The sequence below is a fragment of the Varroa jacobsoni genome, unplaced genomic scaffold (genome assembly GCF_002532875.2).
Source record: "Varroa jacobsoni isolate VJ856 unplaced genomic scaffold, vjacob_1.0 scaffold_232, whole genome shotgun sequence".
Lineage (NCBI taxonomy): Eukaryota > Metazoa > Arthropoda > Arachnida > Mesostigmata > Varroidae > Varroa > Varroa jacobsoni.
The window spans coordinates 26,444-51,363 of record NW_019213134.1 but is presented as its reverse complement, the minus strand read 5'-3'; the positions used below and the strand labels follow the sequence as shown (position 1 = coordinate 51,363).

The following is a 24,920-nucleotide window of genomic DNA, read 5'->3' as shown; positions in this document are numbered from 1 at the left end:
TGAAGAGAACGCGCCGTCCGGCGTTTTGGCCGTAGACGGGACCGTCGGGCCGAGTACGCACTGACTCCAGCTACAGCCAACTGCCTTTCCTCAAGTGCAAGAATACGCAAGCTCGAAAGCAAAGCATGTCGAGAAGTGCGCCTGCTTCGGCAAACGGAAGGCTAACGACCGCAGGGCAATAAGCAATCTACGAGCAACCTCGTTCTTTTCTACTGAAATAACGAGTCCTTAGGTGTAAAAGTCGTCGACTTTATTGTATAGGCCAATTCGGACCCTGATTATCTTATTAACTTGATCGCGCTTTTAGATATAATTGGCGGAAGTCATGCCGGATGCCATGAAGGAGTTGGTCTAACCGTCGTAATGTTGCTATAGCAGAAAATTACACACGAGGTCACTTTAAACGTAAACTGATAATGCGAGAATCGGCGGAGTGAACGGCAAAAAGGAAGAATCAATTGCTGGGGAGTGAGTTATCTATTTCGAACTCTATGGCAGACCTTTTTGAAAATATTACAGGTGCAGCGAAACTATTCTGGATCGTCATGCGACACTAGTCTTTTACTATGCATATACTTGGTAAAATACTGTAAATTATATTTAACCCTAGAGGTCACTCATTTGTGTTGTCCAGGGTCCGAAATCTTAGATATTCTTCAAATTATGTTAAGATTTGAATTTAGTCGACTAGTAAAAACAATTATTAACTGAACAACATGAATGTGTGACAAAGCATAGGAAATTTATTTTCCGGTTATAGTCCTAGCATTGTTCTACAGGTTTTTTTCGTTGTTCTTCTATGGCATGTGGTCGTGTTCTAATAACATGACGCAAAGCTTGCAAGTTTAGGGTTACGTAATTTATTCGCATGGAAAAAACTTATGGGTTTTTTATTGAAAAATATGTCTCATGTTTTAACGCAATATTTGTACATAATGTCAATTTAATTAATTAAACTGAGTAGAAATTAGCCAGAGAGATTTCAATATTCGAAGCTATATAGCATCAACAAAGATTCAGAAGGCCTACGCGACGCCTGGCGTTCGTAGTTGCGAAACATTCGTATTTCATCGTAGGCGTACAAGCTGCGGTGCTCATAACATAATTATAGCCAGCGTTCCTTCACGAAAGTAGCGATACTTTCAGTGGTTTGCAGTTTTAAGCTTCCTTGTAATTGAAAAAGTATATATGCAAACACTTTCGGTTACAACTACTATAAATCATCTTAAGAACGATGCAGCTGTTGGCAAGCATTTAGTATGGCTGACTGCTTCTTGCACGTAACCTACGTCCTCGCTGCTGCTGAAGTAGCGAGATTTGTATGGCAAACAAGTGGCTGTGAATGTATTCACTGTTTACCAAATTTTGTCAAAAGTTAAGTAATTCTCGGTTTTTATTTCGAGGCAAATCGGTTCCGTATCAAAGCTGTGCCTCATTTTTACGGACACCCTTCGCTGTCGAATGAGAGTAGGCCGTTATCAAGTAAAAAAAGTATTCTACGTTTCATAAGCTGGCTGACCATCGAAAATGTCTGGCGCCAATCAGCTTAAGAATGCTTTTTCCGTTTTTCTCGGACACTTCGTATGCTATGCAACTGTTATTGATTGTCATTTTTCAATATACATTATACGCAGACATTAAACTGCTCGGATCTTGAGTTTGCTAAGAACCAACGGTAGCCAAAAGACGGTGTTCAGCCTGTCAGATTTTCCTCAAAAATGCACCTCGTAACCTGACTTGACGTGTAAAACGGATGTTATAAAGTGCTGTTCCCTCTTCAGAAACATGTGCGCGTGAAAATTTGCGCCACATTGGGCGGTATCGTATAGGCACTGTAAATTAGTAGCAAAATTGTGGGCTTATTTGATAGAAAATATTGTTTCGACGTGGTCCATTGTATTGCATAGAAAAAAAAGGACATTTTGATGTTTCAAACTCACCAACTGAGCAATAGGTGTTAAACTTTTGGCCTTCAATAGGTCGACAGCTCGCTCGTGGTGTCGTGCTAACATTTGCATGCATAGTAAGCGTCGTGCAAGTCATCGCAGTTGGGAAACCTGTTTCAGGGTATGGCTTGTATTCCGTGTAAAAAAAATCGAAGTTGCAATATATAAAGTAGGCTAAAAGAGGAAAGGAAAAGCTTAACAACACGATTCAGTTCCACATCAGGTCTAGTATTTTCTGGAGGTGGCAGGTTCTTGGTGCTATACCTAAAAATGCCAAAGTATTACTGCCTTCAATATCCTTGACCGCGCCTTTGGATAACGCATCACAAGACCGTCATAAACAATTCTTCACCAGTGCCGAAACTACTAAGCCTACACAGTAATGTCATTACCGAAAAACATTTCTTTATATAGAAAATAATGAAGAGGCAGGACAATGCCTTCTTCTACCCAGGAACGTGAAAAAAGGACGAATTATTGCTCCCTCTTAGAATACGTTCTGATGTCCATGGTCGACAATGCTACAAAGAGAACATGAAAATAAATAAGAGAGATTTGTCCTACTGACGAGAATAAACTGATATTGAACAGTTTGTTTTTTACCGCATCGCTATCGTAGAAATGCTTTGGGTGGCACTTAAGTTGTAATTGACTTTCAAATCCAACATGTGTATGTGTATGTTTATGAGAGGAGCACGCATGTAATACAAATGAATGTAATTGATGTGTGTAAATTGATTCGGTTCAAGATAGAAATTGTTGTCCACAGGTAATTGCGTATATTAAATTTTAGAATAATTTGAATTTAAGGTGGATTATGCCCCGTTTAACTCTAGCGCACATCACTTTTTTTAAGGTCTGTCATTGGATAACGACACAAACACATTTCTTAGCTCAATTTTTAACTAATAAAAAGTAAAAAAAAATCATTGAAATTTCAATGATCGTTAGAGCCTATACGATTAGCTGTACTATGATCTCATGTATACAACCTCTTTACTGTAGCAGCTCGACGTTTTTGATTGGACAGAAATGATGCGACCGTGCGATAAGGATATATTTCACTAATAATTATTCAATCTATTGCAGGTACATGTATTGGACAGACTGGGGTGACCTTCCGAAAATTGAGCGCTCGACAATGGCCGGCAGCTCAAGGACTGTTCTTGTTCAAAATGGACTTAAATGGCCTAACGCACTCGCCATTGATCATGGCTCCGAAACTCTATTTTGGACAGACGCCAATCTGAAGATTATCGAGATGTTACACTTACCTTCGGTAAGATACGGTTGTTACGAGAAATCAGGAAGGTTCCTTTTGCTCGCTTGTAGTCTAGCAGCAGCTTTTACTGATGATTTCTGACTAGTTGCTGATCTATAAGCGCTAAACATTCATCATACTTTAGCTAAAACTAACTGATCTGCGAACGTAGTCGCGAGTGTCAATGACCTAATCCTCCAGAACTTGGCAAGTTTGTTAAAGTTGTCTGCTTAAGTCCTGAGTACACGTCGGCGCCGGCCGTCACCAAAGTCATACGTACTACAGGATCCGTTTCGAAAATGCGCATTTTCAGCGGGGACTCAAATTATGTGCTCTAATTCAACACTCAATTGATCTTTTTTACCAGGGCCACTTTTTATGGAGCCAGTCGATTGGACCGAACCCAATCCGGTTATATATCCCGCTATGAATCCTACTTTCGTTTTCCTTGCACATTTTTTTAGCCAAAACGAACTTAGCGCCCTATCTGCATCGCTACAAGCTATTCCCTGTCGATAGGCGTGTGTCTCTCGGCTTATACGTATGTACGTGTACTTACTTGCATGTGGGCGGAGTGCGTCAGGAAAGAAGTGCGAGATTGCGTAGAAGAGTGGCGCCCGGATAAGAACAAGAATTAGAGAGACGCTACTGCGCAAACAAGTCAGGTTGTTGGTGGTAGGAGTGGAAATAGCAGCAGCCGGTAATACCCTAGCTTTTGTGTAGTTCTGTTAACTCTCACCTTTGATTTTCGGTTTGCCTTCTTGGCCATTGTCGGAGATGCGACGAAGATGCTTATCCTCAATGTAAGCTATTTTTTTTTTTTTATTATTACGAAAGATTCAGCTTGCTGCTGTGTGAAGACCTAGCAACAAATCAACGTCTATAGCGAACCAGTGATCCATAGTCTTCCACCAATCTGCATTTCCCAATATTCGGTTTAGTGTTCGTTATAGCTATCTGTATAGTTTAGAAATAGGATTCTTCATCCATTCGTAGACGTAGCAAAAGCCGTAGCTTTCAAGGGCTATAACGTTTTCTATGTTCGCTAGCACGCAATAGCGATACGTACATACACAACTCGTAAATGTGAATATTTAATGAAATGCACTAAATAGATATCTATAAAAGTGCAAAACCCTAAGATCCAATATATTTTAGTGTGCGCAAGGTTACGTGGCTATTTATAAAAATTAACTTGAACTCGTTTTGGAAGCATGGGCAGAGCTACCGCTATAGTTCCTGTAACTATTTTGTCTTTTTTTTTATAGGAAATGTTTATAAGATACTATGCTGCTATACGTACTTGGATTGAATAAGTGATTATAGGTTGATTTTAACGCTTAAAATAACGTTCCTATAGTTCTAATGAGAGGTTTCAGTTCTGGCCAAAAAGCTGGAATTTAGGTAAACGTTTTTTGAGCAATATTGAAGTTCAGCATTTTAAGTTCAACTAAGTATAAGCGTACGTTGAGTACAACACTTTCACAATATTGTACATTAAGGGAATGACCGAGCCGATTGCAGCCTACCCCCTACGTTTGCAATGTTTAGAGCGACTGTAAATCAGTGAGGCGAATCCAGTTCAAGCATTGCAGCAATTGCCCGTTCTTAGCTGTGCCATATTAAGCAGTATTTATTTATTTATATATTTTATTACATTGTATTATATATTTATAGCATCGAACTCGACCTCTTGACATTTAGCAGAATCTACCTTGCGTACTTTACGTTACTACAAGCAGTTCATTCTAATACACCCATAGCTTTATTAATTTACGAAAAGTTTTATATGAGTGCTAAACTAAAACATTATTATATCATCCTACCATACTCGGAACGCTTTTATAGAAAACTCGATCGCGCGTATCCTTATGGTATTGAATATAAGGAGTTCTTATCTAAATAAATGAGCCTGGTGTTTTTTAAAAGACATGCAAAGTGAGTAAATGCTTCGTTCTGCCTGTCTCTTTTCTTTAATATACGAATCCATAGGGAACACGTAATGTAGTGTCAACGATGTGAGAAGGGTGACCTTAATAAATGCTTGAACGGCACAGAAAAGCACAGTAACGCAAACGTCTCTAAGTCTGACTTATGTTTTAATAGGAGTAACATCAAACACAAAAAGAAAATATACAGTAAGGAAAAGAGGACAAAAGTCCCCCAAAAAAAAAGCAAACGATAGTGCTACTACATCACTTAACATAAATAATCGTAAATGATCCGCCGTTAGTTCTAATTCAATTAAGTGAAACGTGACAAACAAGTTGCAAGCAAAAGCTGTATCGGATTGAAGGCTTTTTCGTAACTTATCTATTTATATATTAACAACAAAATAGCATAGGCAGCAAATTACTGCGTGCAATGTAACTTTTGGCGGACTGCCTTCTGGCCTTCGACGTCAGGGATACAGAATAGTGAGGAGTTCCAAATATACAGGTGCTGATAGTCTGAGGAATCCATTACGTAGCTTCTGCAGTTAGTTAACAGCATCCTATGGTCATTTCGAGAAATATTTCTAGAAACCGGTTCTTAGTAGAAATCAAATATAGTTTGGTTTGTGACAGATGTGTGCACTGACCTGTGCATAAGACATCGTGCCCACATGAGTGTACGTAATTGGGCATGCCCATTGAAAAGGCTTGATGCCAAGCGCATCTTGATAATTCAAGGATTGTTTGAAGGGCATCACCCTGAACTGTTGATACCATATTCGAATGGTATAGAGATACGTAATCATCAGTTTAAGAAGGGAGCACACACAGATGTAAACAATAGAGTTAGTTTTTGTTATTGACCTCTTTACAAGGTTCGCTTGTGTGTATTGTAGCTTCATCAAACAGCCTGTAGATTTTAGTGTGCGCCAACTTCAGTTAAAATGTTCAGCTGTTATGTGCTCCTCGCGGGTTTCGGCCCTGGGCTTCTCCAGCGGATTCGAGGTGATTCAATATACATAAAGCAGAGGGTCAAAATTATACACAGATAATTTTTTTTTTTGATATACGGTTTGGTACGCATGATCAGTTTGGCATTGGGCATAAGACTTACGGCCTTTAAGACGCGTCGCAGATGGTGAAATTAGTACTTTCGTAAAACGATGCTATACGCAATATTGCTCGTAGAGATCATTAAGTCACGCTGAACAGGCCAACACGTTGATAAAATGTTTAAACAAGGATTCCTAAATGTTTACGATGATTGTGGTACGAGACGACTCGAGGCAAATAAGCATGTTAATGTTCGTGAATTGATACGATGTTACAGCGTACCACACCCAGATGTTAAAGAATTACGTACGCAAGTAAAATAGAGACAAAAAGTTTTTTCTACAGGTAATTACCGATCTTATAATATATATACACTAAGATCATGTGACCTATACAACAGCCGTGTTAGAAGTTCTTGATTTAAAATATTGTAGGTTCATTGATAGACAATCACTATTATTTAGTACAATAAAAGTAACCTCGAACCGAATTAATGAGGATCCAGAAAATAGATCCATTAGACCCGTATATATGGTAAGATTGTAGGAGCTTCTCAACGGTTCACTTAAAAACGCATGTTATTTGTTTTAATCTAAGAGTCGCCGGTGTTATCATACGGACAAAAAAGATGGGGCTCTTCGCATCACCCCAAATTAATAGCCCAAATAAACAGAGTACTTTGAGGAGAGGCTATTTAATTCGCGATTCATCATCGCGATAACCTAATGGACTCTACTGTATTACTAATATCTTTGTATAAAAGTAACTTGCCTTTGATTCATTTTACTGTCTGTTTTGGTCTTGCAGGCAGGCCAGTAACGAGTGCACATAGACGCATCAGTCGCTGAGTCTAATGGGGGTAGCAGTGAATGGGTCATCAATAATAGATTTCTCAAGTGCGCAAAACACTGATTTCGGTAACACCTGGCTTTCCCTGGCTAGCTCTAAATACTAAACTCGTAGTTATTTATTTGGACGTGGGGTCCGTAGATTAGTGCTACTGCAGAATAGCAAAGATCTTTACAGTTCAATCAACCGGTCGTACGTAACGTAATCGAATACCGAAATCTTTGTCTCATGGTCGTGTTTCGTGTTTACTCGACTACGCGACACTGCCATGGCTACGTACGGTATAGATCGTTCTGTTTTTGCTTCTTCGCATCTACCGAGGCAACATCTTTCCTCAAGTTCTCTCAGTGTATGCATTTACATTGTTTCGTACGTCACGACAGCTATATATCAGTTAGTATCAGCGTCCGGTAACGAGCAGTTTGCGGTCCGTATATTTTCGGACTCTTGCAATCAGACTTACATAACTACGTTTGACTACGAAACAATCGTTCCGCTTATCGCAAATACTCCGTACATACTACTGTCTCCATTAGCACTATGCAACGCTGATAAGATTTTTCCACCCATCCTTATAGTTAAGCGTCTTTTTAGAATATTCATAAGGAGCGAGCACCATACAAGAAATCTAAAGTAGGAACTCGGTGATAGAATGTACTAATAGAGTTTTCATATGCACTTTCAAGTTTGTACAAAGTCTCTAGAAGGAAACGAAAGGAAGAGGGGAAGACTTTTATGTTTACGGGGAAAATGGCTTATGTTTGCCACATATAGGGCACGATCTGTACATATTCGAAGGGCCGATCTGTAATTGATTCTTAGCGTTCTATCTACTAAATGCAGAATGTCGAACTTTCCGCGATTAATTAGCAAATTATTATTCAAGCTTTTGACTTCAATAAGAAAAGAACCTGCAATTTATATTTACTATTACTACATATATTTACATGCTACTCTAGTTAGTTGTGGTGATTGATTATACTTCCGAGTAGCTGAAGCACTAAAGAGGAGTACTTTGAAGGCCCCAACAGGTCAGGATCTATGTAAAGACCCATCGAATAATGCTCGTTATCTATTAATAGTATTAATTTTATATCGTTTGTTGTATTTTGACTTTATTCAGCACACCACATATTGGACGTGATAGACTCCGACTTCCTAGACCTTTCATCAAGACATATATCTCGTATGTATTTAGTAAATAATAAGCCGACACATAGCATGTTTGGTTACTCCTCTATTTCAAGAATTACCAGTTTTTAATGATCACTGCTCAGTCAGTCACAACCGAATATGGAAAGTGTGTTAACAGTTACAAAATTCAGCAAAGTTTTTTTAAATCGCACGATAAAAACGTTGCTTAAAGCATAACACGTTATTCGCTGTCTCTTTAGAATTAGTGTTTATAAAATTTAGAAGCAACAGTGATCAGCTCTAATGTCATGGAGTGTGGGAGTCCTTCCACGGCAAAAAACTTAATCGCGTTGCCCCAACTTAATAAAACGCTAAATAACCCTAGTGCGTCCGAATGATCCCCTTTAAAGGCATTCACGTGTTTATCTTGTGTCAACAACTGCACAAACAAGCATGTTCAATCAAATTATGTGTGAAAAATGTCTTTTATTTCGTTCCAAATTATAGGTTCTTTGTTGCGACCTCTTCCGTTCGACAATCTATGTATCTATTTACTTTTTATTAGTACATTGTAGAGTAAATGTTTATAACATGTGAGTGTTTAATCGGGTTCGTCGTCTGGATCGACAACATGGTCGCAATGTTGACATTGTTTACAACCCAAGGTAACTAGCAAAACGTGTAAAAAGAAGTGTATGTAAAGCCGGTAAATATACGTGGTATTTTTTATTATTCATGAAATTCGATTTAACATCTGGGAGACTCGTTTATATCAGGCTACCAGATTCAATAATTCTAGCTCGGTAAAGGTAGCAACGGCGTTCCCTAAACGTTTTTACGGCTACAGATTGCATGTAAGCAGACTTGCATCTAATTAGCAACGTATGATGCTCAGCCTAACCAGAAACTAACAGAGTTTAAAAGGATGCAATGAAAGTCTAAGAGCTCTTTAAACCCTATCGGTGTGCAGCGTAAGAATATTCGTCAAAAGTGTATTTAATTGTAGCAAATGATGCCAAAGAAGACTTGTAGGTATTTGGAAAAGCTTTCGCCTTTTTTTCGGGCTATGTCTTATATGCAGATACTGTTATAATGTTGAACGGCGTAACACGCTTACCCTGAACTCGAATAAGACATATCAGATAATAATAGAGAAATAAGAGTTCGCAAAGAGTTGTTGTAAAATTATTGTTAATTAACGACGCTTGTCACGTGAGCTTCTAAAGCAAGTTAATTAAAGTTCGCACCTGGGTGCACAGGCTGCCTTGGCCTACGACAAGTTGGGCTTCAGCGGAGGACCGGAATGTCTCGTTATAATGAAAAGTGCCTGTCATCGAAAACTATTCGGCGCTAGACGTAATTACCACTTACCGGATAAATACAGTTCTCATACAGCTTTGAGATGAAAAAGCTGGAGCGCCTTGGATGTCTAAAAATTGAGTTTGGTGGCCTGTAACTTTACGCTAACATTAAAATTTCAGCTATTACAAAGTTATAAAGTTGTTTTTAGAGATGAATCGCAATATAGTTCCAGCACCAGAATAAAGCAGAAAATAAGTCGAAAGAAAAAAAAAATGGTAAAAAAAATACTGTTTCTGCACATACGAAGTGATTCTGTGCAGAAGAGGTTACTTTTACTCCGGTCGAAATCGAGAGAAAAACTTCATAGGTACGAATAAATAGTACATTCAATCTTCACAGTTCAGTCTTCTACTAATAAAAGTTTTCTTCTGAGCTTGGCAAACCTCGCTTTCTAGTTTCTGCCATAGTGACACGTAATGAAATAGCCTTTTTCGTACGGAAAGCTTACGTTTTCTTGGAAAATCGTATTTTTTAGCTTGTTATCTAATGACTGTGTCGACCTTAGCCATGTAGTTAATACTTATACGTATGAGACTGCACAAAATTACTAAATTAATAATAGGCCAAGGAGACGCATTACTTCACCTTTCGTGCTGGCAGCGATAATAGGCCAAAAACCAAAAACGCTTTCCTTTCGCAGTATATATATTTTGACAAGCTAATCATTTGGACGAAGCTCATTGAAATTCGCATGTAGGCTCCGATTATTAGTGATCAAATATATTTGTTTGCCTTTTCGACGACCTTTCGAAAATTATTGTATAAGCCCAAGATCTGCTAGTTGGCAGAGCAGTATATCAATGCTTTTGTTACTTAGAATTATTCGAAGAAGTTCTTTGGACATAAAATTCATTCAATTTGCTGTAACGTTTATTTATGTTAGTTATTACGTGTTATTTATTATGAAAACTTTGTGTAGTATGATTGTGAGATTCATATTTTGTACAGACGAGGCAAAGTTTACAGACAACAGGTATACCTGTCCTAATGTTCAAACAATAAATAACAAATTAGAAGCCATCCTTTGATACTTGCCATGATGGTGTATTAATAGGAACTTAAAAATAGTTGTAAAAGTTAGCGAAAATAACACGGCTTTCCTAAGTCCTGCATGAAATCAGATTTCTGTAGCTCATTGAGTGAATTTTAGGAACGTTAAGTACTTAACGAAGTACTCTGTATAACATGCACTGACACTGATAATTTGTTCAGTTGCCGACCCATCTTTTACTACGTATGATTCAAATTTGGGTCAAATTTTTGTTCTAGCTTGGATCGAAGTTGAAAGCTCATGTACAAATACGCCAAAAATTTAATATCCAACTTTCCACTACTCCAGGAAATAGTGCACTCTTGCAACAAAGTGTGTGACTAAAAGTTTCAACCTGAATAACTCGATGGTCGAACGTACCATACGTACGCATTGGAACATGCATGCGTGTTCGTTTGTTGTATCATTTGGTTACCCTATGGCCCACTTCGTTGTTTCAGGTGGATACGCTGGAGAAATACCACCAGTGGTTGCATACCGTTTAATCCCTTGTCCTAAAACAGTTGAAAAAGCAGTTCGGCAAACGCTTCGATTTGTTGGTGGTTAGAGAATACATTATAGACCTCTTTCTGGGTTTGGAATCTCTACACCTGGGTCCAGAGCTCAGTGGCTTTTGGACCGTCTATAAGAACGTCATACAGCGACGAATCGTGACGTACTTTTGATGAGCGCGCCGAGGTAGAGTTGCACAAAATGATTTCCTTGCAATCCTTGTTCCAGAAGACCAGGCATTGTATCTGACTCCATAGGCTGTAAACTAAACCGTCTTCGCTGAAATATAAACATAAGAAAGACGGCATGCGACGCAAAACGGACTCCAATCACCATTAACATGGTACGGCGCTTAATAAATTTTAACCTGGAAGAATAGGGCATGTTTACGAAAACAACAAAGCAATCACTGAGACAGTAGTTATTTTTGACATAGAATTGCCAATCGTTCAAAAACTAAAAGGTACCTGTCGCTGTTATAAGCTACAACATAACGAGCCTTAACAAGAACTAGCAATTCGGGCTTTATAATCAATAAGAATAAGCACAACTAGCGAAACGAGAGAAAGTTTGTTTTTGTTCTATAAGCCTTCTGGTTTTTACCACCAAGATCATTAAGAGTGCAACAATGATGACATGTTAGTTCTTTATCGCCTACTAATAAACTAATAGGATTTATCCCTTGTCCCTAACTCTCTTGCCCTCGAATGCATAAAACTTACAATTTAAGAACATCTTTTATCTTATAGAAGCACCATTCATGTAAACAGAAACAATGCAGCTTATTTGGACCCTCTGCTCACTAATGAAATACAATTAGCGAAGTATTTCATTATGAAAGCTTTCCCAACTTTTCGTGTAAGCACAAAATTGAATATTTCTAAATGAGTTTTCTTTGATGTAAGACAAATATGATATTCATTCCAAATGGTTTTTACATCGCTTTCTGGTGCGATTTTATTTTCAAGCCAATTTTTTCATAGAGTTTTTAAGTTTAAGGTTAGTTTCACCACCTCGACAAAGCAATATAACTGCAAGAACGTAATGGATCAGTGGTTACATAGCGGCGACTTAATTACAATGAGCAGACGGGATACAGAGGGTGCGATTGAGTGATTAGGCCACGATGATAAATTATGAAATAGGCCGATTGAGTACAGTAAGTTCATTGCAACTTGGATTGGCTAACAGGGATAGTGCAGCAGGATAATCAAATAACTGCAGTGTACAAATCTAAGTTGGAAGTTTAGATTTATGCCGATTAGGCGAACTAACTTTCGGGCCGCCGAATCATCAGGACACTGTTGTGTGTTATTTGCAGATCGCGTGCCAAATATTAAATGAATCAGTGAAGGAGCCTAGTGTATCATATGTAAGGGTAGGCGAATACATTATATATGTGTGGCTGCATCAGAAGTCGATAGGCGACAGCCAGTTGTAATATTAACAAGTGGGCGGAAAATGTATTCCAGCCAATATATCGAAACGATGCTATCTTGCGAATAGCAAATCGTCTCTTTCGAAATTGATCTTCGTGCAAGTCTCTTGCCCACGAATCACAAAGAAAGACTATAGATCTTCAAAAATCGAAACAAAAATAAAAGTGAGAGAGAGTGAAGGAAAAAATCAAACGAAAACACTTGCCATAAAAAACAACCAGGTACTTTTAGGTTCGACAATTGTATTAGGTGGTTTCGCACCAATGACGTACTAATGATAAAGGCAGCCCAGAAACCAACGGCTTTATTATTTACTGCAGCCGCCCTCTTTTATTACTAGCCGTCTATTTTTTTACACCTCCCACTCTTTTCATACCTGTATTTGTTCGCTGGCTGTCATCTTATCCTTCATTCCTTTTTCATTGGGCTATTTTACGGAAACGTTTAGCTTTTCTGGCAAATACAGCAATACGTGATTACTTAATACAGGGCAATTTCCGGCTTTCTTTAATATCATCAGTGCAGACTCTTCGTTAAAAAATTTGCTACACCAGTTCTTCCCGAAGAACATTATTTGAGCGTATTTTGCCTACGCCGAGTTTCCTTGGCGGTTGGCTTGGATCTTCCAAGGATCGAGCATATATTATAACGTACTTGAAGTATTTGCTAAATGATTACCGTCGTTCTGCAAAAATAGGCTTGCGCATCAATCAAAGTTAAGATCGGTTGGAAGATCGCTGATTTTTTATGCACTCCACGTTATAAACTGCTCCTCTTGAGTATTTACTTTGGGCCTGCCCTAATATTTTATGAGCTTTATTTTGCCATATATTCTAAATAGGAACATATAAGTTAATATATGTTATTTTCTGCCACAGCACAAAAGATATAGGGAGCCGATTTGCCTATCTAATGTATCATTGACGTGCTGACGCCTTACTTGAATGATGTGATAATAATCATACGAGAACTTCGAGTAACATTAATTTTTTTTTTCGGTGTAGAGAAGTGTATGTAGTAACTTCTGCATCGATGCATTTCAATCGAAATGCATAATTTTTGCGCACTTTTTCCTAAGAGGTCGTCCAGCTTGTGAAACTAACTATCATAATCTTTTTTAGACGCTCTTACGTTAAGATATTTAATGTGGAATATAGATCGTGAGCTTTTACTCAAAATAATTGCTGTATTAGGATTTGTCATATCCAGCAAACTAGCTTGAGTTCAACTCCATATACTGAAAAACCCTCAGTTAATATTTCATCAGTAACACACGAGCTGATCGTAGTTAGGGGCCGAATTATACCGCCATTTTGAGTTAAAGGATGCGAGATGCTTACATATCGTATCGGCACTGTTCGTCAGAAAGCGGTTCGCATATGTTTGCGTCCTCATATAAGGCTCTGATTGTGATTCTCTGGGAACTTGGCGTGAGTAGTATTCGTTTATTATTATACCTAGGCAACTACGGTCGGGTAGAGAGTTGGTGCGCCTTTCAGCTCTCTAATGACCTGGGGAAAATCGAGCTTAGAAGAATATAGAGATCGATCCTTCAGCGTTTACGAAGCTTGACGGACATTTCTTTAAGATTCGGAATAATGTCGCCGCCATCTATCAAGCATACTTAGCGAAATATGCTTGAGACACATCAGTGTTATCGAGATTGAGCTGGGCTTGTCGCATTGACAACGCTGGCAGCTATCGCTTGTACCTGTTGACGATACTGGCTAAGTGGGCATATAGTAAATAGGTGACCTTTAGGAACTTTTGCTTTTTTCCCATTGAAAGTCATAAAGATGGCAATTGGTGTCATTAGAGCAGCAAGTGGCTCTCGTAATGTGTCATCTTTGTAACTTTTCAAGCGATCTTTTTATTGTTGCCGTTATTTATAGCCTGCTGTCTCAGAAAAACTTGCTCTTCTCATACAGTGTGTCAAACGCTTTTTTGAGACGAAAAGCCTGACTGTTGCTAGATAGCATAGCGCTTTAATCATTGTACACTTACGAGGGATCCCGTCAGCGGTTGACCAGCTATTAATAACTAAGTCCCAGTTGTTTTTATTGTATCATATTTGGCTTGTTTAAACAAGCAGGTTTTAGATGTTCAATCTAACTCGATATAGCATAGTCCGTCTTACGCACCTGTCGCTGACGGTAACATATTACCAGCCTTGTGTACCGACCCACCCCACATTAATAGTGAATATTATTATGTTCGTATTTTTTAAAAGCTCTGATACAAAATATGGTGTTATCACCGTTATCTTCCCTATGCAAATTGGGCAGATATAAATAAACTAACTTATTTTCATATTTGAATCTCTTAATGGTTTTTGCACATCCGAGAAACGCCTACTTTACTTCGTCGGCACGACGTTGCTTCGGCGGATTAGGACACGATCCAACGAACATTAATCTTAGCTTTAGCTTTATCTGCACTGTAGGAAATGGACGTTGCCTATTTTTTGAGGGGAATTTTCCAGGACGGAACGCGTTAGGAGATGAATGAAGATTGCTTTTTTATGTCATCCATATTGAACGTATTATTCATATTGAGAATGAATTTTGCTTGCTCTGAATATTGTTGACTTTCATCCTCACAAACGAACCACAAATTAGATTAAAATCCAATATGGTAGAGGAGAATTCCTATATCGGAGTTAATGGATTTCCTGAAACACATAGAGTCTATTTAAACCAGAGAACTGTTCTGTGTAATAGATTTAGTTAACGTTTTTTAACATTGCTTGTTATATCAAGGTGATTTTTTGTCAGACACAAGATGGCATGTTTGTACCCGGACGACGGCGGCGGCCATTTAACGATACCTCATCGTATCATAGCGCCTCTGCGTATTTTACTATTCTAACGTTGATGCTGCAGGCACCTTTTCTTAGTCACTTTAACAGGAGATTCTTTTGCAGCTATTGAAGGTGGCAGGTCGAATGCGAGTTGATCTTTCTTTCGAGAGGGGCAGGTTCCGCAAACTGTTTCTCAATTATATTTATAGTTCCTCATTAATACTATGATATACTTTTGACATTTTTCTCATATTATCTATAAGTAAAATACTGACTTCATATACTTCATAGCCTTTACACTTTATCGAGACTGACGTTTAGCTCAAAAAACTCATCCTTCTTTGATGATCCTATTCCTAGATTTTCTAGATCCCATAAAAAATCTACGCTCGATATTTTTGTTCGATCGCCGACAAAACGAATCACTTGTCCAGTAATACCGTCTATGGTTGGATTAAGTAGAAAGCAAATTTATTATTATTCTATGCAACGACAATTTTTTTTTCTTGTCGAACGAAAATGTTTTTTGCATTTCAGTCATCACAGGAAACTTCGTTGAAGCTTCTCAAGTTGACTTGTTGTATAACTCTAATTGCCGCTTTTTTTTTAAAAATCGTGGATAAACCTGGTCTTCATGTCGAATAATAGACATTAAAATATAAAAAGAGCTAAAGTAACTTATCATGCTTCTGTTATGATTTTCACTGTCTATAAGGCTCTGATATTTTAGGCACAGATTCACATGAAATCACCAAACCTGTTTGATCCATAAAGATCTTTTAAATTGTACATCTTGTTAGCTTATATCAACTTTGCATCTTCCGATTTTCCGTATTCGCTCCCTATTAATATTGACAATGATTCCGTATTGTATGTTAGAGAAATCCGAGTAGCGGATTTTATTGTTAGTAAGGTAAGGGTAAATAAAACATATTTTAATTTTTTTTTTTTAGTTTCTCGCTACTGCAAACATCACTTTCCTCGCGAACATATATATCAAAAAAATGGGTTTCGATCTCTAAATCGTTTAATGTCACCAGCAAATTGTGGGTCTTTCTCTCATTTATAGCTATGGACCACTGCTTGGGATAAAGGTGCCGATACAGATATAAATTAGTCTGTCGCAAACGCGCTATTTGGTGGACCGTTAATAAAGGTTCCTAAAGAGCACATGATCTCTGTAGCTCCCTACTCATATTCAGCTATATGATCCATGATTTCAGCAAATTTTTCTCTAAGCTTTACAATAGAATTAAAGGTTACCAAGAAGTCTAACTTTATTTCTTAATGGTTTTACCTACACCACTGTCATCTTGCGCAGAGATACGTTTGCCTCCTGAATAGCTTTACTATTTTTTACATTATTTGCGATGTATTATAAAGCCGCGTTTTTAATTGTGTGAAACAGGCTCTTTCCAACGCTTTTCTTTTCTCAGTAGTCTGAGAAATTGTCTATATCCAAACACTGATGCTCTGATTAGTTCCGTCCACACGTCAAGGAGCAAAAATCAAGCAAAAAAAAAAAAAAATTAAACCTCATAACCTAAAAATTAAACAATTAACGTAAGAAATTATAAATCGTTTATTCAATTGTAACTGTGTTAACAATTGAACACTGAAGTTAATCCAGTTGGTTTATATTCGGAATTTTGTGTTGATAAGTATCATACATAACTACAGTACTATCCTTATTTAAACACAAGCGTACTCTTAACTACACCTGCCTTCCTTTGCTATGTATTATTATGCTTTGCCAAAGTTTCTAAAAAATCGTTTTTCTTACACAGCAGTGGTGACTTCGATGAACCTTCTTCAAGATTTTGTTTTGTGACGACTTTATTACCGAAAGTATGGCAAAATATGACACCTCATGGATGAGGTTGCCTTTCCGTTGTAGATCTGAACTTAATCCAAAGTCCACAGGCGTAAAGCAAAGCCCTGCTAAATTGCTAAGTCGGCTGTGTACGTAATAACTTTAAATACTCATCGGGCTTAAAATTTTTCCATAATTCTGGCACCAAATGTTGCATGCTACGTGTACCTGAACGAACGGAGACATATTACACGTTCGGACGAACCGCAATCTGACAACGGCTTTTCTGCGTATTACGCGCAAGTAGACGGCGTTCGGCTTTAATGTACAGAGATTTCAGACTAGTTGATTTTTTGAAGGCAGTTATATAAATAGTGCATATCCAAAGAGAGAATGAATCATGTTTTACTGAGCTTTACGATCTAATTTATGATAAACAGTTCAATTTCGAAGCACCTCTGTAATTGATCGTAAATTTAATATGCGCTGCTTCTTTTTCTAAATATGGAATTGGTCATGCCAGTTTCTACTTGTGAAGCTCAATACCGAAATCTATAGCTGCTAAATTTCATAATAATAATAACATCAACAACATTACTTTTTTTTAAAAACGTACAATGTGCTGTTTTTAATGTCGCGCTATACATAGAGCTGTCCTCGAAATGAGACAACAATAGTTCGAGTCTCTAATTACCTTTTTAGTAGGAGAATCAGGACCGAATATCATTGAAGATGATTACAGGCAAAACTATACTGCTGGGTTTGAGACCACCAGTAGACAGTAAAACATGTGGAACTGAAAAAAAAAATTATAAAAGTTGTATCCAGTGTTCGCCTAAGAAGATGCTTAATAATTTTAGCAGTTGTTTTGTTTCGACACTTCAGTCTGGATGAATCTCCGCTTCTCTGCGTGGTTTGAAGAATACCACCATTAGATACGACAGCTCAAGGTCGACTGCAACGATTTTGCAGACAAGGAAAGCTTTTTTTTTTGTTTTTTTTTTTTTTTTTTCGTCAACACCATCTATAGTTTTCAATTTCGGTCTAAACAGGATTGCTTTTTTTTTCTCATCGCCGGTGGTTTGTCACTGTTGTATATTCAGCTCATTCTCTTCCTTCGTTTGTGACAAACGACCCGACGGTGGGTGCTCGCGGTTCAAGCACTGTTCTACTGCTTTGCTAGAGACATGTCTCAGTAGTTGCGAACTATCTTGACCTGGCTGGCGTCCAATTTATGGAGTTTGCTTGCAATATGGAGATTCAATCCAAGCGACGCACAAAAACTTACATTGGAAATAGCAAAAACAAAAGGTCTACGTTTTCTTTTATGCTCGTAACACCCTATCCATGGTATGGAATCGAACAAATGCACACGCTCGTCAATTGGACGGATTAGGAAACATGCCAACAGATAAAGTCTACCCACTTGTAAAGGCAAGGGGGGAATGCATTTTCGTTGTAAACCGCAACGAAGAAATGCATACATCAACCGTAGCAACCAAACTCAAATAAAAACCCCTCTACCGCGAAACATGCAGTCTAAAGTAGACGCACAATTCGTTTCATTTTTGGTTTAGTACGACAGAGAAGTTCCCTCAAACCTCAGCCAAAATAAGGCGGACATTCTTAATCAGCATATATTTCACGCAATCGACGACAAGTTAGAGGCGCCATGCAGATTAGAAGGTTTCTACGTATACACATTGTATCTTAACTGTATACTTAACGACTGAATAAAGTTGCTATCGAATAAAAAGGGGGTATGTATAGTTGTATGTGTTTGACGAAAGCAAGTGTCTTGAGTTATATGTACATAATAGCTATGTTTACACACACTGTTAGATCGATGGCTCATCAACATTCGATCTAAGCTGCTAAACCATAACCTGGAAAGTGTTTGGGTTAAATGCCCTGCAAGAAGTACTGCGTACGCTTTTAGGTTCTCGGTGCAACTTGTTGTTTTAGCTTCGAATTTGTCCTCCGTCCTCACCATCAGCTTACTTCATCTTAGCTCGTAGCGAACTTTGACACTTGCACTACTCTAGTCGTTTGGAGCGACAACTCCACGCTTGTACGGTACACGCCAGGATAGTAACTCCAGAACTATATCGGCTTGGTTAGTGATCCGAGATGATTTTTAACCTCCTAGAGGCTTCACAGGTTGGTTTTCAAATTGACATTTGTCGCTTGCTCGTAATGCGCCTTTCGCTTCCTAAATTCTTATAAATATAAAGGACAGACTTTGATGATCTTCGCCTGTAATTGGAATAGATGGGTCACTTGGGTTTGGGTTTGGTTACTTTACATTGAATACGTAGTAAATGCGTCGAATCGGCGCATAAAAAAGGGTAACAAGCGACGACTATATTATATATACGTAATACTCTTGGAAAATTTTGCGGGTATATCACGTCAATTGTTCGTCTGCTTGCCAATTTAATTAGAGATTAACGACGGTATATGCCAACCATGTTAAGCATCTCCGTTGCGACCAGTTGTTGACAATCATGTCACTTTAACACGACTCTAATATATGCTTGTCATAGACTTGAGCGGTTGCTATGGTGACCAGATATCGCACGTGGGACATTTTTTTTTTTTTTTTTTTGGTAACATTTTTATTCGTTCTCCTCTAAATCGCACAGTGGCAGGATACGATTCTTGTGAAAAACTAGTTGACAGTATTTCAACCTGAATGGATTGAAATAAACAGGGCCTTGATAAAAGTATTCCGAGTGTATTTTGGCGCAAGGCTAAGCAAAGTTGACGCCATAGTATACTCAAAGGATTTATCTAAATATATCTGTAGTCTGAACTGTCATGACACTGGTACCGGCTTAATAATATTAGAGGATAACCTGAATTGTATGTAGACTTGAATTAGAAATATTAAAGAGAAATTTCTTCTTTTGATATTTGGAGCGGGAGAGTATTTTCTGATCCTAGACAGTATACTTGCAATGTTCGGGTAGAAATAACAAAATTAGCGTTAACACGTTAAAGATTGGAGTAAAAGGAGAACCAGACCCAGAATTAATTCGACTAACATCCTTTGCAACGGGGTTTAAACATCTCGGCAAAATTGAGTCTATTTGATGAATAGCTACCAAGCTATTGAGCTCTCCTTAGAAAATGCCATGTGATAATTAACTGAATATATCGTGGTTAAGTCTTAGCAACATGATTACCCATTGCTGTATCGCGATGAACTATTCTGAGGCCTGATAGGCATGCTTGAGCATGGATTATAAGCTTGTATCTGTTGAGAAGGCTCACTAAAAGCCATGTCAGTAACAGGACCAAAGATGGCCTTCATCGTTGTTGGGGTTACGAGGTCAGACTAAAACTAAGGCATAAAAGTGCAAATGGAGGTGGATAAGTGAAAGAAAAATTCGATCGCCAGAATAGGACACTAAGTGCCTATTGATTGATGAAGCACTTTGGGCACGTAAACTAGGTTGACGGCGTTAATATAAGAACTAGAGAAAGAACAAAGCATACGGCAGATAGGGACCTTCTGGCGGGAACAATTAAGACATTGATTACTGGCCGAGGCACGGTTGAATCTGATAGTCAGGGTGGCAAAGAATTACTTAAAGCACCTTGCAATGCCAGCAGAGTAGGAATGTAATCATTGAAGCAGTCACTGCAAAGGAAATTTTATTATTTTCGTTTTAGTGCAGACTTGATAAGCCAGCAGGTTTTCGTACCAGTAGGATCAAACTTAGGGTAAACGTGACCATTTTTAGTCTTCTTAGTTGTACGACGGTAAGTGTTGTGTACTTTATAATTTTGGGTTTTAAGAATAAGAGCTATAGTTCAGAAATAAGGCTTGGTTAAGTTAAATAAGCGTTCAAGATTACAGGTCCGCAATAAATCCGTATGCTTGGCATACTATACACATGGGAGGAAGAATCACATCCGCTAGGCCGAATATCATCAAGGTTATTTCTAGAATTTGGGTGCGAAACAGAATCAATGAGAGGCTGAGATTCTCGGTTAACTTTGATATTACAGATAACCGGTTGCTATCAGGGTGTTCTTATTCGGGCTAAGGACATTTGAATTACAAGCTTTGAATGCAGGGCTATTGAATTGAAAGGAACACTATTTTGACTTTAATTAATGCGACAAATATGCTTAGGTACATAAACATATGTGAGGTTTAACAAATAGGACACCTCAAAATACCATATTTACTATATATCACACTATGGCCTCACATATTGTGCATGTCTTAAATCACTAGGGGTAGAACGCACATTGCCAAACTTCCGCCAACGCTTGCTTTGATGTAGTAACAGTATTATATGCGATGTATGCTGTACGGGGTGTTTTTCAATTTAGACCAAGTCTTTTTTTCGTAGGGGGGGCGAAAAAACGAAACGTTTTCAATTTGATTTCAGGGATGCGAACGGGTGGCTTTATCATTAAGCGTTGTGATGCTACCTAACCTAATGTATGTGCTAGTTTAATAGGGATCTTTTTTTCGATACAACGTAGCATCTTACCAGAATCTGAAACGTAAGCAGTATTTTAATTTATTTGTCTAGCGATGTTACAAGTATTGTCCAAAGTAGCAACCATTAAACACTTAACACTCGAGACGTTAAGAAAAAGCGATAGATGTTTTTAAAACTAGCAACTCCTCGCAGCAGATGAAGACTGTTACTATGAGTTCTTGCAGTTAGATCGTCAGATCAATAAAATCACTTCAGTCGATAACGTTCTCTATGTATTCTCACGAGAAGTAGCCTAAATGTGACGGGTCGTCAAACGATCAACTCTTTAGGTAATGAAATAACTAACAATTTAGTATGCAAATGGTCAGACACAGCGGTGTCCGAACGTTATTATAAGTCATATGACACATCACACCGAAGATTTGAAATGATTAAGATGCCATTTTTTTTTTTTTTTTTTTTTATAACAGTAAGCACACCTTCGATTTTTTATCAAATCATATTAGAAATATTTATGAAAAATTTTCTGAGTGAAAATTATGGAAACAAACGCAAAATGTCTGGTAAAAATAAATCCAGCTCCTCTCTTTCACCGAGATTGTAAACTTCGTCTACAAACGAGATTCATTGCTTCATTGTTGCTTGTTGTATTTAGATCAATCTCATATACTTATAACTGCATAATAAGTACTAAATCAAATATAAGACAGTCCGTTCTCTAATTTTAGTGTCTGCTATAAGAGCTTAAGTGAACTTGAGCGATATGTGAGGAACCTTTAAGTTTTAATCACAAAAAGAAAGCTAGAAATAGGTAACCAGAAATGAAATGAGTTGTTGAAGGGTGGATCACTGTTTTCTTATCCAGCTTCACCGTCTTTTTTAATTCCTATTCTCCCCTATGGAAAAAGATTCATTCATGGCCAAATGTTAGAGGTTAGGGTGGCAAAAAGGTTAGGGTTGTACTCAAGTAATGCAAATATGCACCCGGGCAATCGGTTGTTATTCGCTTGCTCTGTACGTATAATTCACTGCATGGCATACAATATACGCCGTGCTAGGCATGGCAAAGCTGCGTACTGGTCGTGGCCACGGTGCAACGATGGCCAACCTCATCCGGAGGCTCATGCCACCAAGTTGGCTTAGAAGTTATTGCAGTCAACTACGCTGCCAAATCAGCATACTCGTAGCTTGTTGCCAGCCGGCGAGAAGCAAAGCCAGCGTTAGTATGGATAGAATTAGCAAGCTTTACAACCGTACAGTCGCACGGTGCGCCTTCGCTCGCAGTGCCTTTCCTTCGCCTTATTACCTGTTACGTTCCTTTCATCTCCTCCATTTACCCTCTATGCAAACTAATGCGCGAAAAATCTACATGTACTTACACCATCTGACAGGCGCTTGGAAGAACCTCTGCATCGGGCCGAATAAAAGGTTGTAAAGGCCTGCCAAAAAATTATCCACTTTGTGTTTTTCTAAGACGGCGGGGTTTTATTAAGAAACCACAACGTGAGTTATGTATAGAGGCACCTGAGAGGCAAAAATCGTCTCGTAAAATGTTTAATCCGTAATCGCTCTTGGTGATGTTGCTACTGTTTATCATAATTTGTTTCGTTGTTTTGCGCCCTTTCTGCTCTCATGATAATCGATGAATCGTCATAAAGCCGTGAGAGAACTTATTCAGTAACCTGACTTCTCGATATACCACCCTTTCGCCACTGTCCCGTACCGTTGAGAATGGGGAATCGAGAAAAGGACTTGACTGAGCAATAGGCCACTTGGCAATAGGCGGTAGTATTTGTAACATTTCATGTATTGGTTTAATGTCCTAATTTAATACTACGGGAAAACAAGAGAGAGGAATGGGTGAAACATTCTGCTAGGGTGTCATGATCGTAAGCAATTTGACTCTTGAATACATCGGTATATTGCTATATATTCCGATGGAGCTACATCACTATAAAGCCTATTCGTAATAGCTCTTTATTTTATCGAAAACTGCAATACAGTTTCATAGCAACGTAGACTCGTAGTTGAGGACATTATATCAGCCCTCCCGGTCGAACACGTTTTGCAAGGTTATTGTGAAATTTTATAAATGAATGAATGAAGAGTTGTAAAGTGCTTCTTGCAATTATTATATGAAATGGTCATGACGATCTGGCCTCTGATTTACTGATTGACGACTTGCTTCGTATTGACTCAGTTATACAGTGCTTGAATTACCGGGCGTAAAAGGCCGACCTAACTAAACACTTTATCACCAAATAACTTAAGAAGTAAAGAGCTTCACAAAGTTTGAAATCATTGGAAACATCTGTGCATAGCGCAAAAGCATAGTTCCTTTTATAATTATTTGTGTGGTATGTAAGTATAGAGCTATTATAAGCTCTTTCAGATTGCGGTGTATGTTGCTTAGCAAAGTATTAACAAAAAGAATATTTATATATACAGTATATATATAAGTACTTGATATTTTTCATCGGCTCATTTGTTTCGTCGGTTCTGATTTCAGATGACGCGGCGTGTCCTTCTTCAAAAAGAAATGCCAAATCCATTTGGGTTGTATTTTTTCGAAGGCCGTATCTACTGGAGTGACTATGAAAAACACATGATTCAATCTGCAAATGCCCAGACTGGTGCAGACCGTCGTCTAGTCCGCGATCGCCTTGAGGGTATCAACAATATTATCATCTACCACAGACAGCGACCTGAAGGTAGAAGGGCATAAATGCTTAGGAAAAATTGTAAATGTTAGAGCAAGTAGATATGTAGCTCAACTTTTTGATTTGGTATCTCTTTGACGGCCGACAGCTATTGGTTTATATATATTTTTTCCTGTATACCTTTAGCAAAGCTCCAGTTATGCTTTCGTTACCTTTTTTTTTTTTGTTTTTTTTTTTTTAATAATCATTCATCCATCCATCCACCTTCGAACCGTCCTTTTGTATTTAAATTATGAAGGCGTATGCTTCCATCACTCGCTTAACATTTATTATCTGTTTTTTGCAGTGCCAAATTCGTGTGCCTTAGACAAGTGTGGCTGCAGTCGGCAGTGCCTTCTGTCAGCGGGAAACCCTTCAGGATGTGAGTGCGCCTGCCCAACAGGGTCCGCATTGCTCAACGATACCAAGAGTTGTTCGGACGCCTTTCGTAAGATGCTCGTTTTTTCGCAACGCTCTGAAATGAGACTTATGAGTGTTGAGATGCCTTACTGGGCAGATGTACTTGTTGCCACCCCACAACGTCTTGAAAACGTTGTAGCTCTGCATGTCGACACAGTTGAAGGTGAGAGGATCAAGCTTCGAGTTATTCCATGGCTGTAGTTT

The 24,920-nt window shown here is 38.3% G+C and overlaps 1 protein-coding gene across 1 annotated transcript in view; it reads left to right on the top strand.

Moving 5' to 3' along the window:
• Lrp4 (LDL receptor related protein 4) overlaps positions 1-24,920 on the top strand; it is a 152,757-nt gene that overhangs the window by 101,419 nt on the left and 26,418 nt on the right. Inside the window, exons 17-19 of the mRNA XM_086973652.1 lie at positions 3,036-3,225; positions 24,107-24,308; positions 24,604-24,879. Coding sequence (XP_086829778.1) covers positions 3,036-3,225; positions 24,107-24,308; positions 24,604-24,879 — 668 coding nt within the window. The remainder of the gene's footprint in view (positions 1-3,035; positions 3,226-24,106; positions 24,309-24,603; positions 24,880-24,920) is intronic.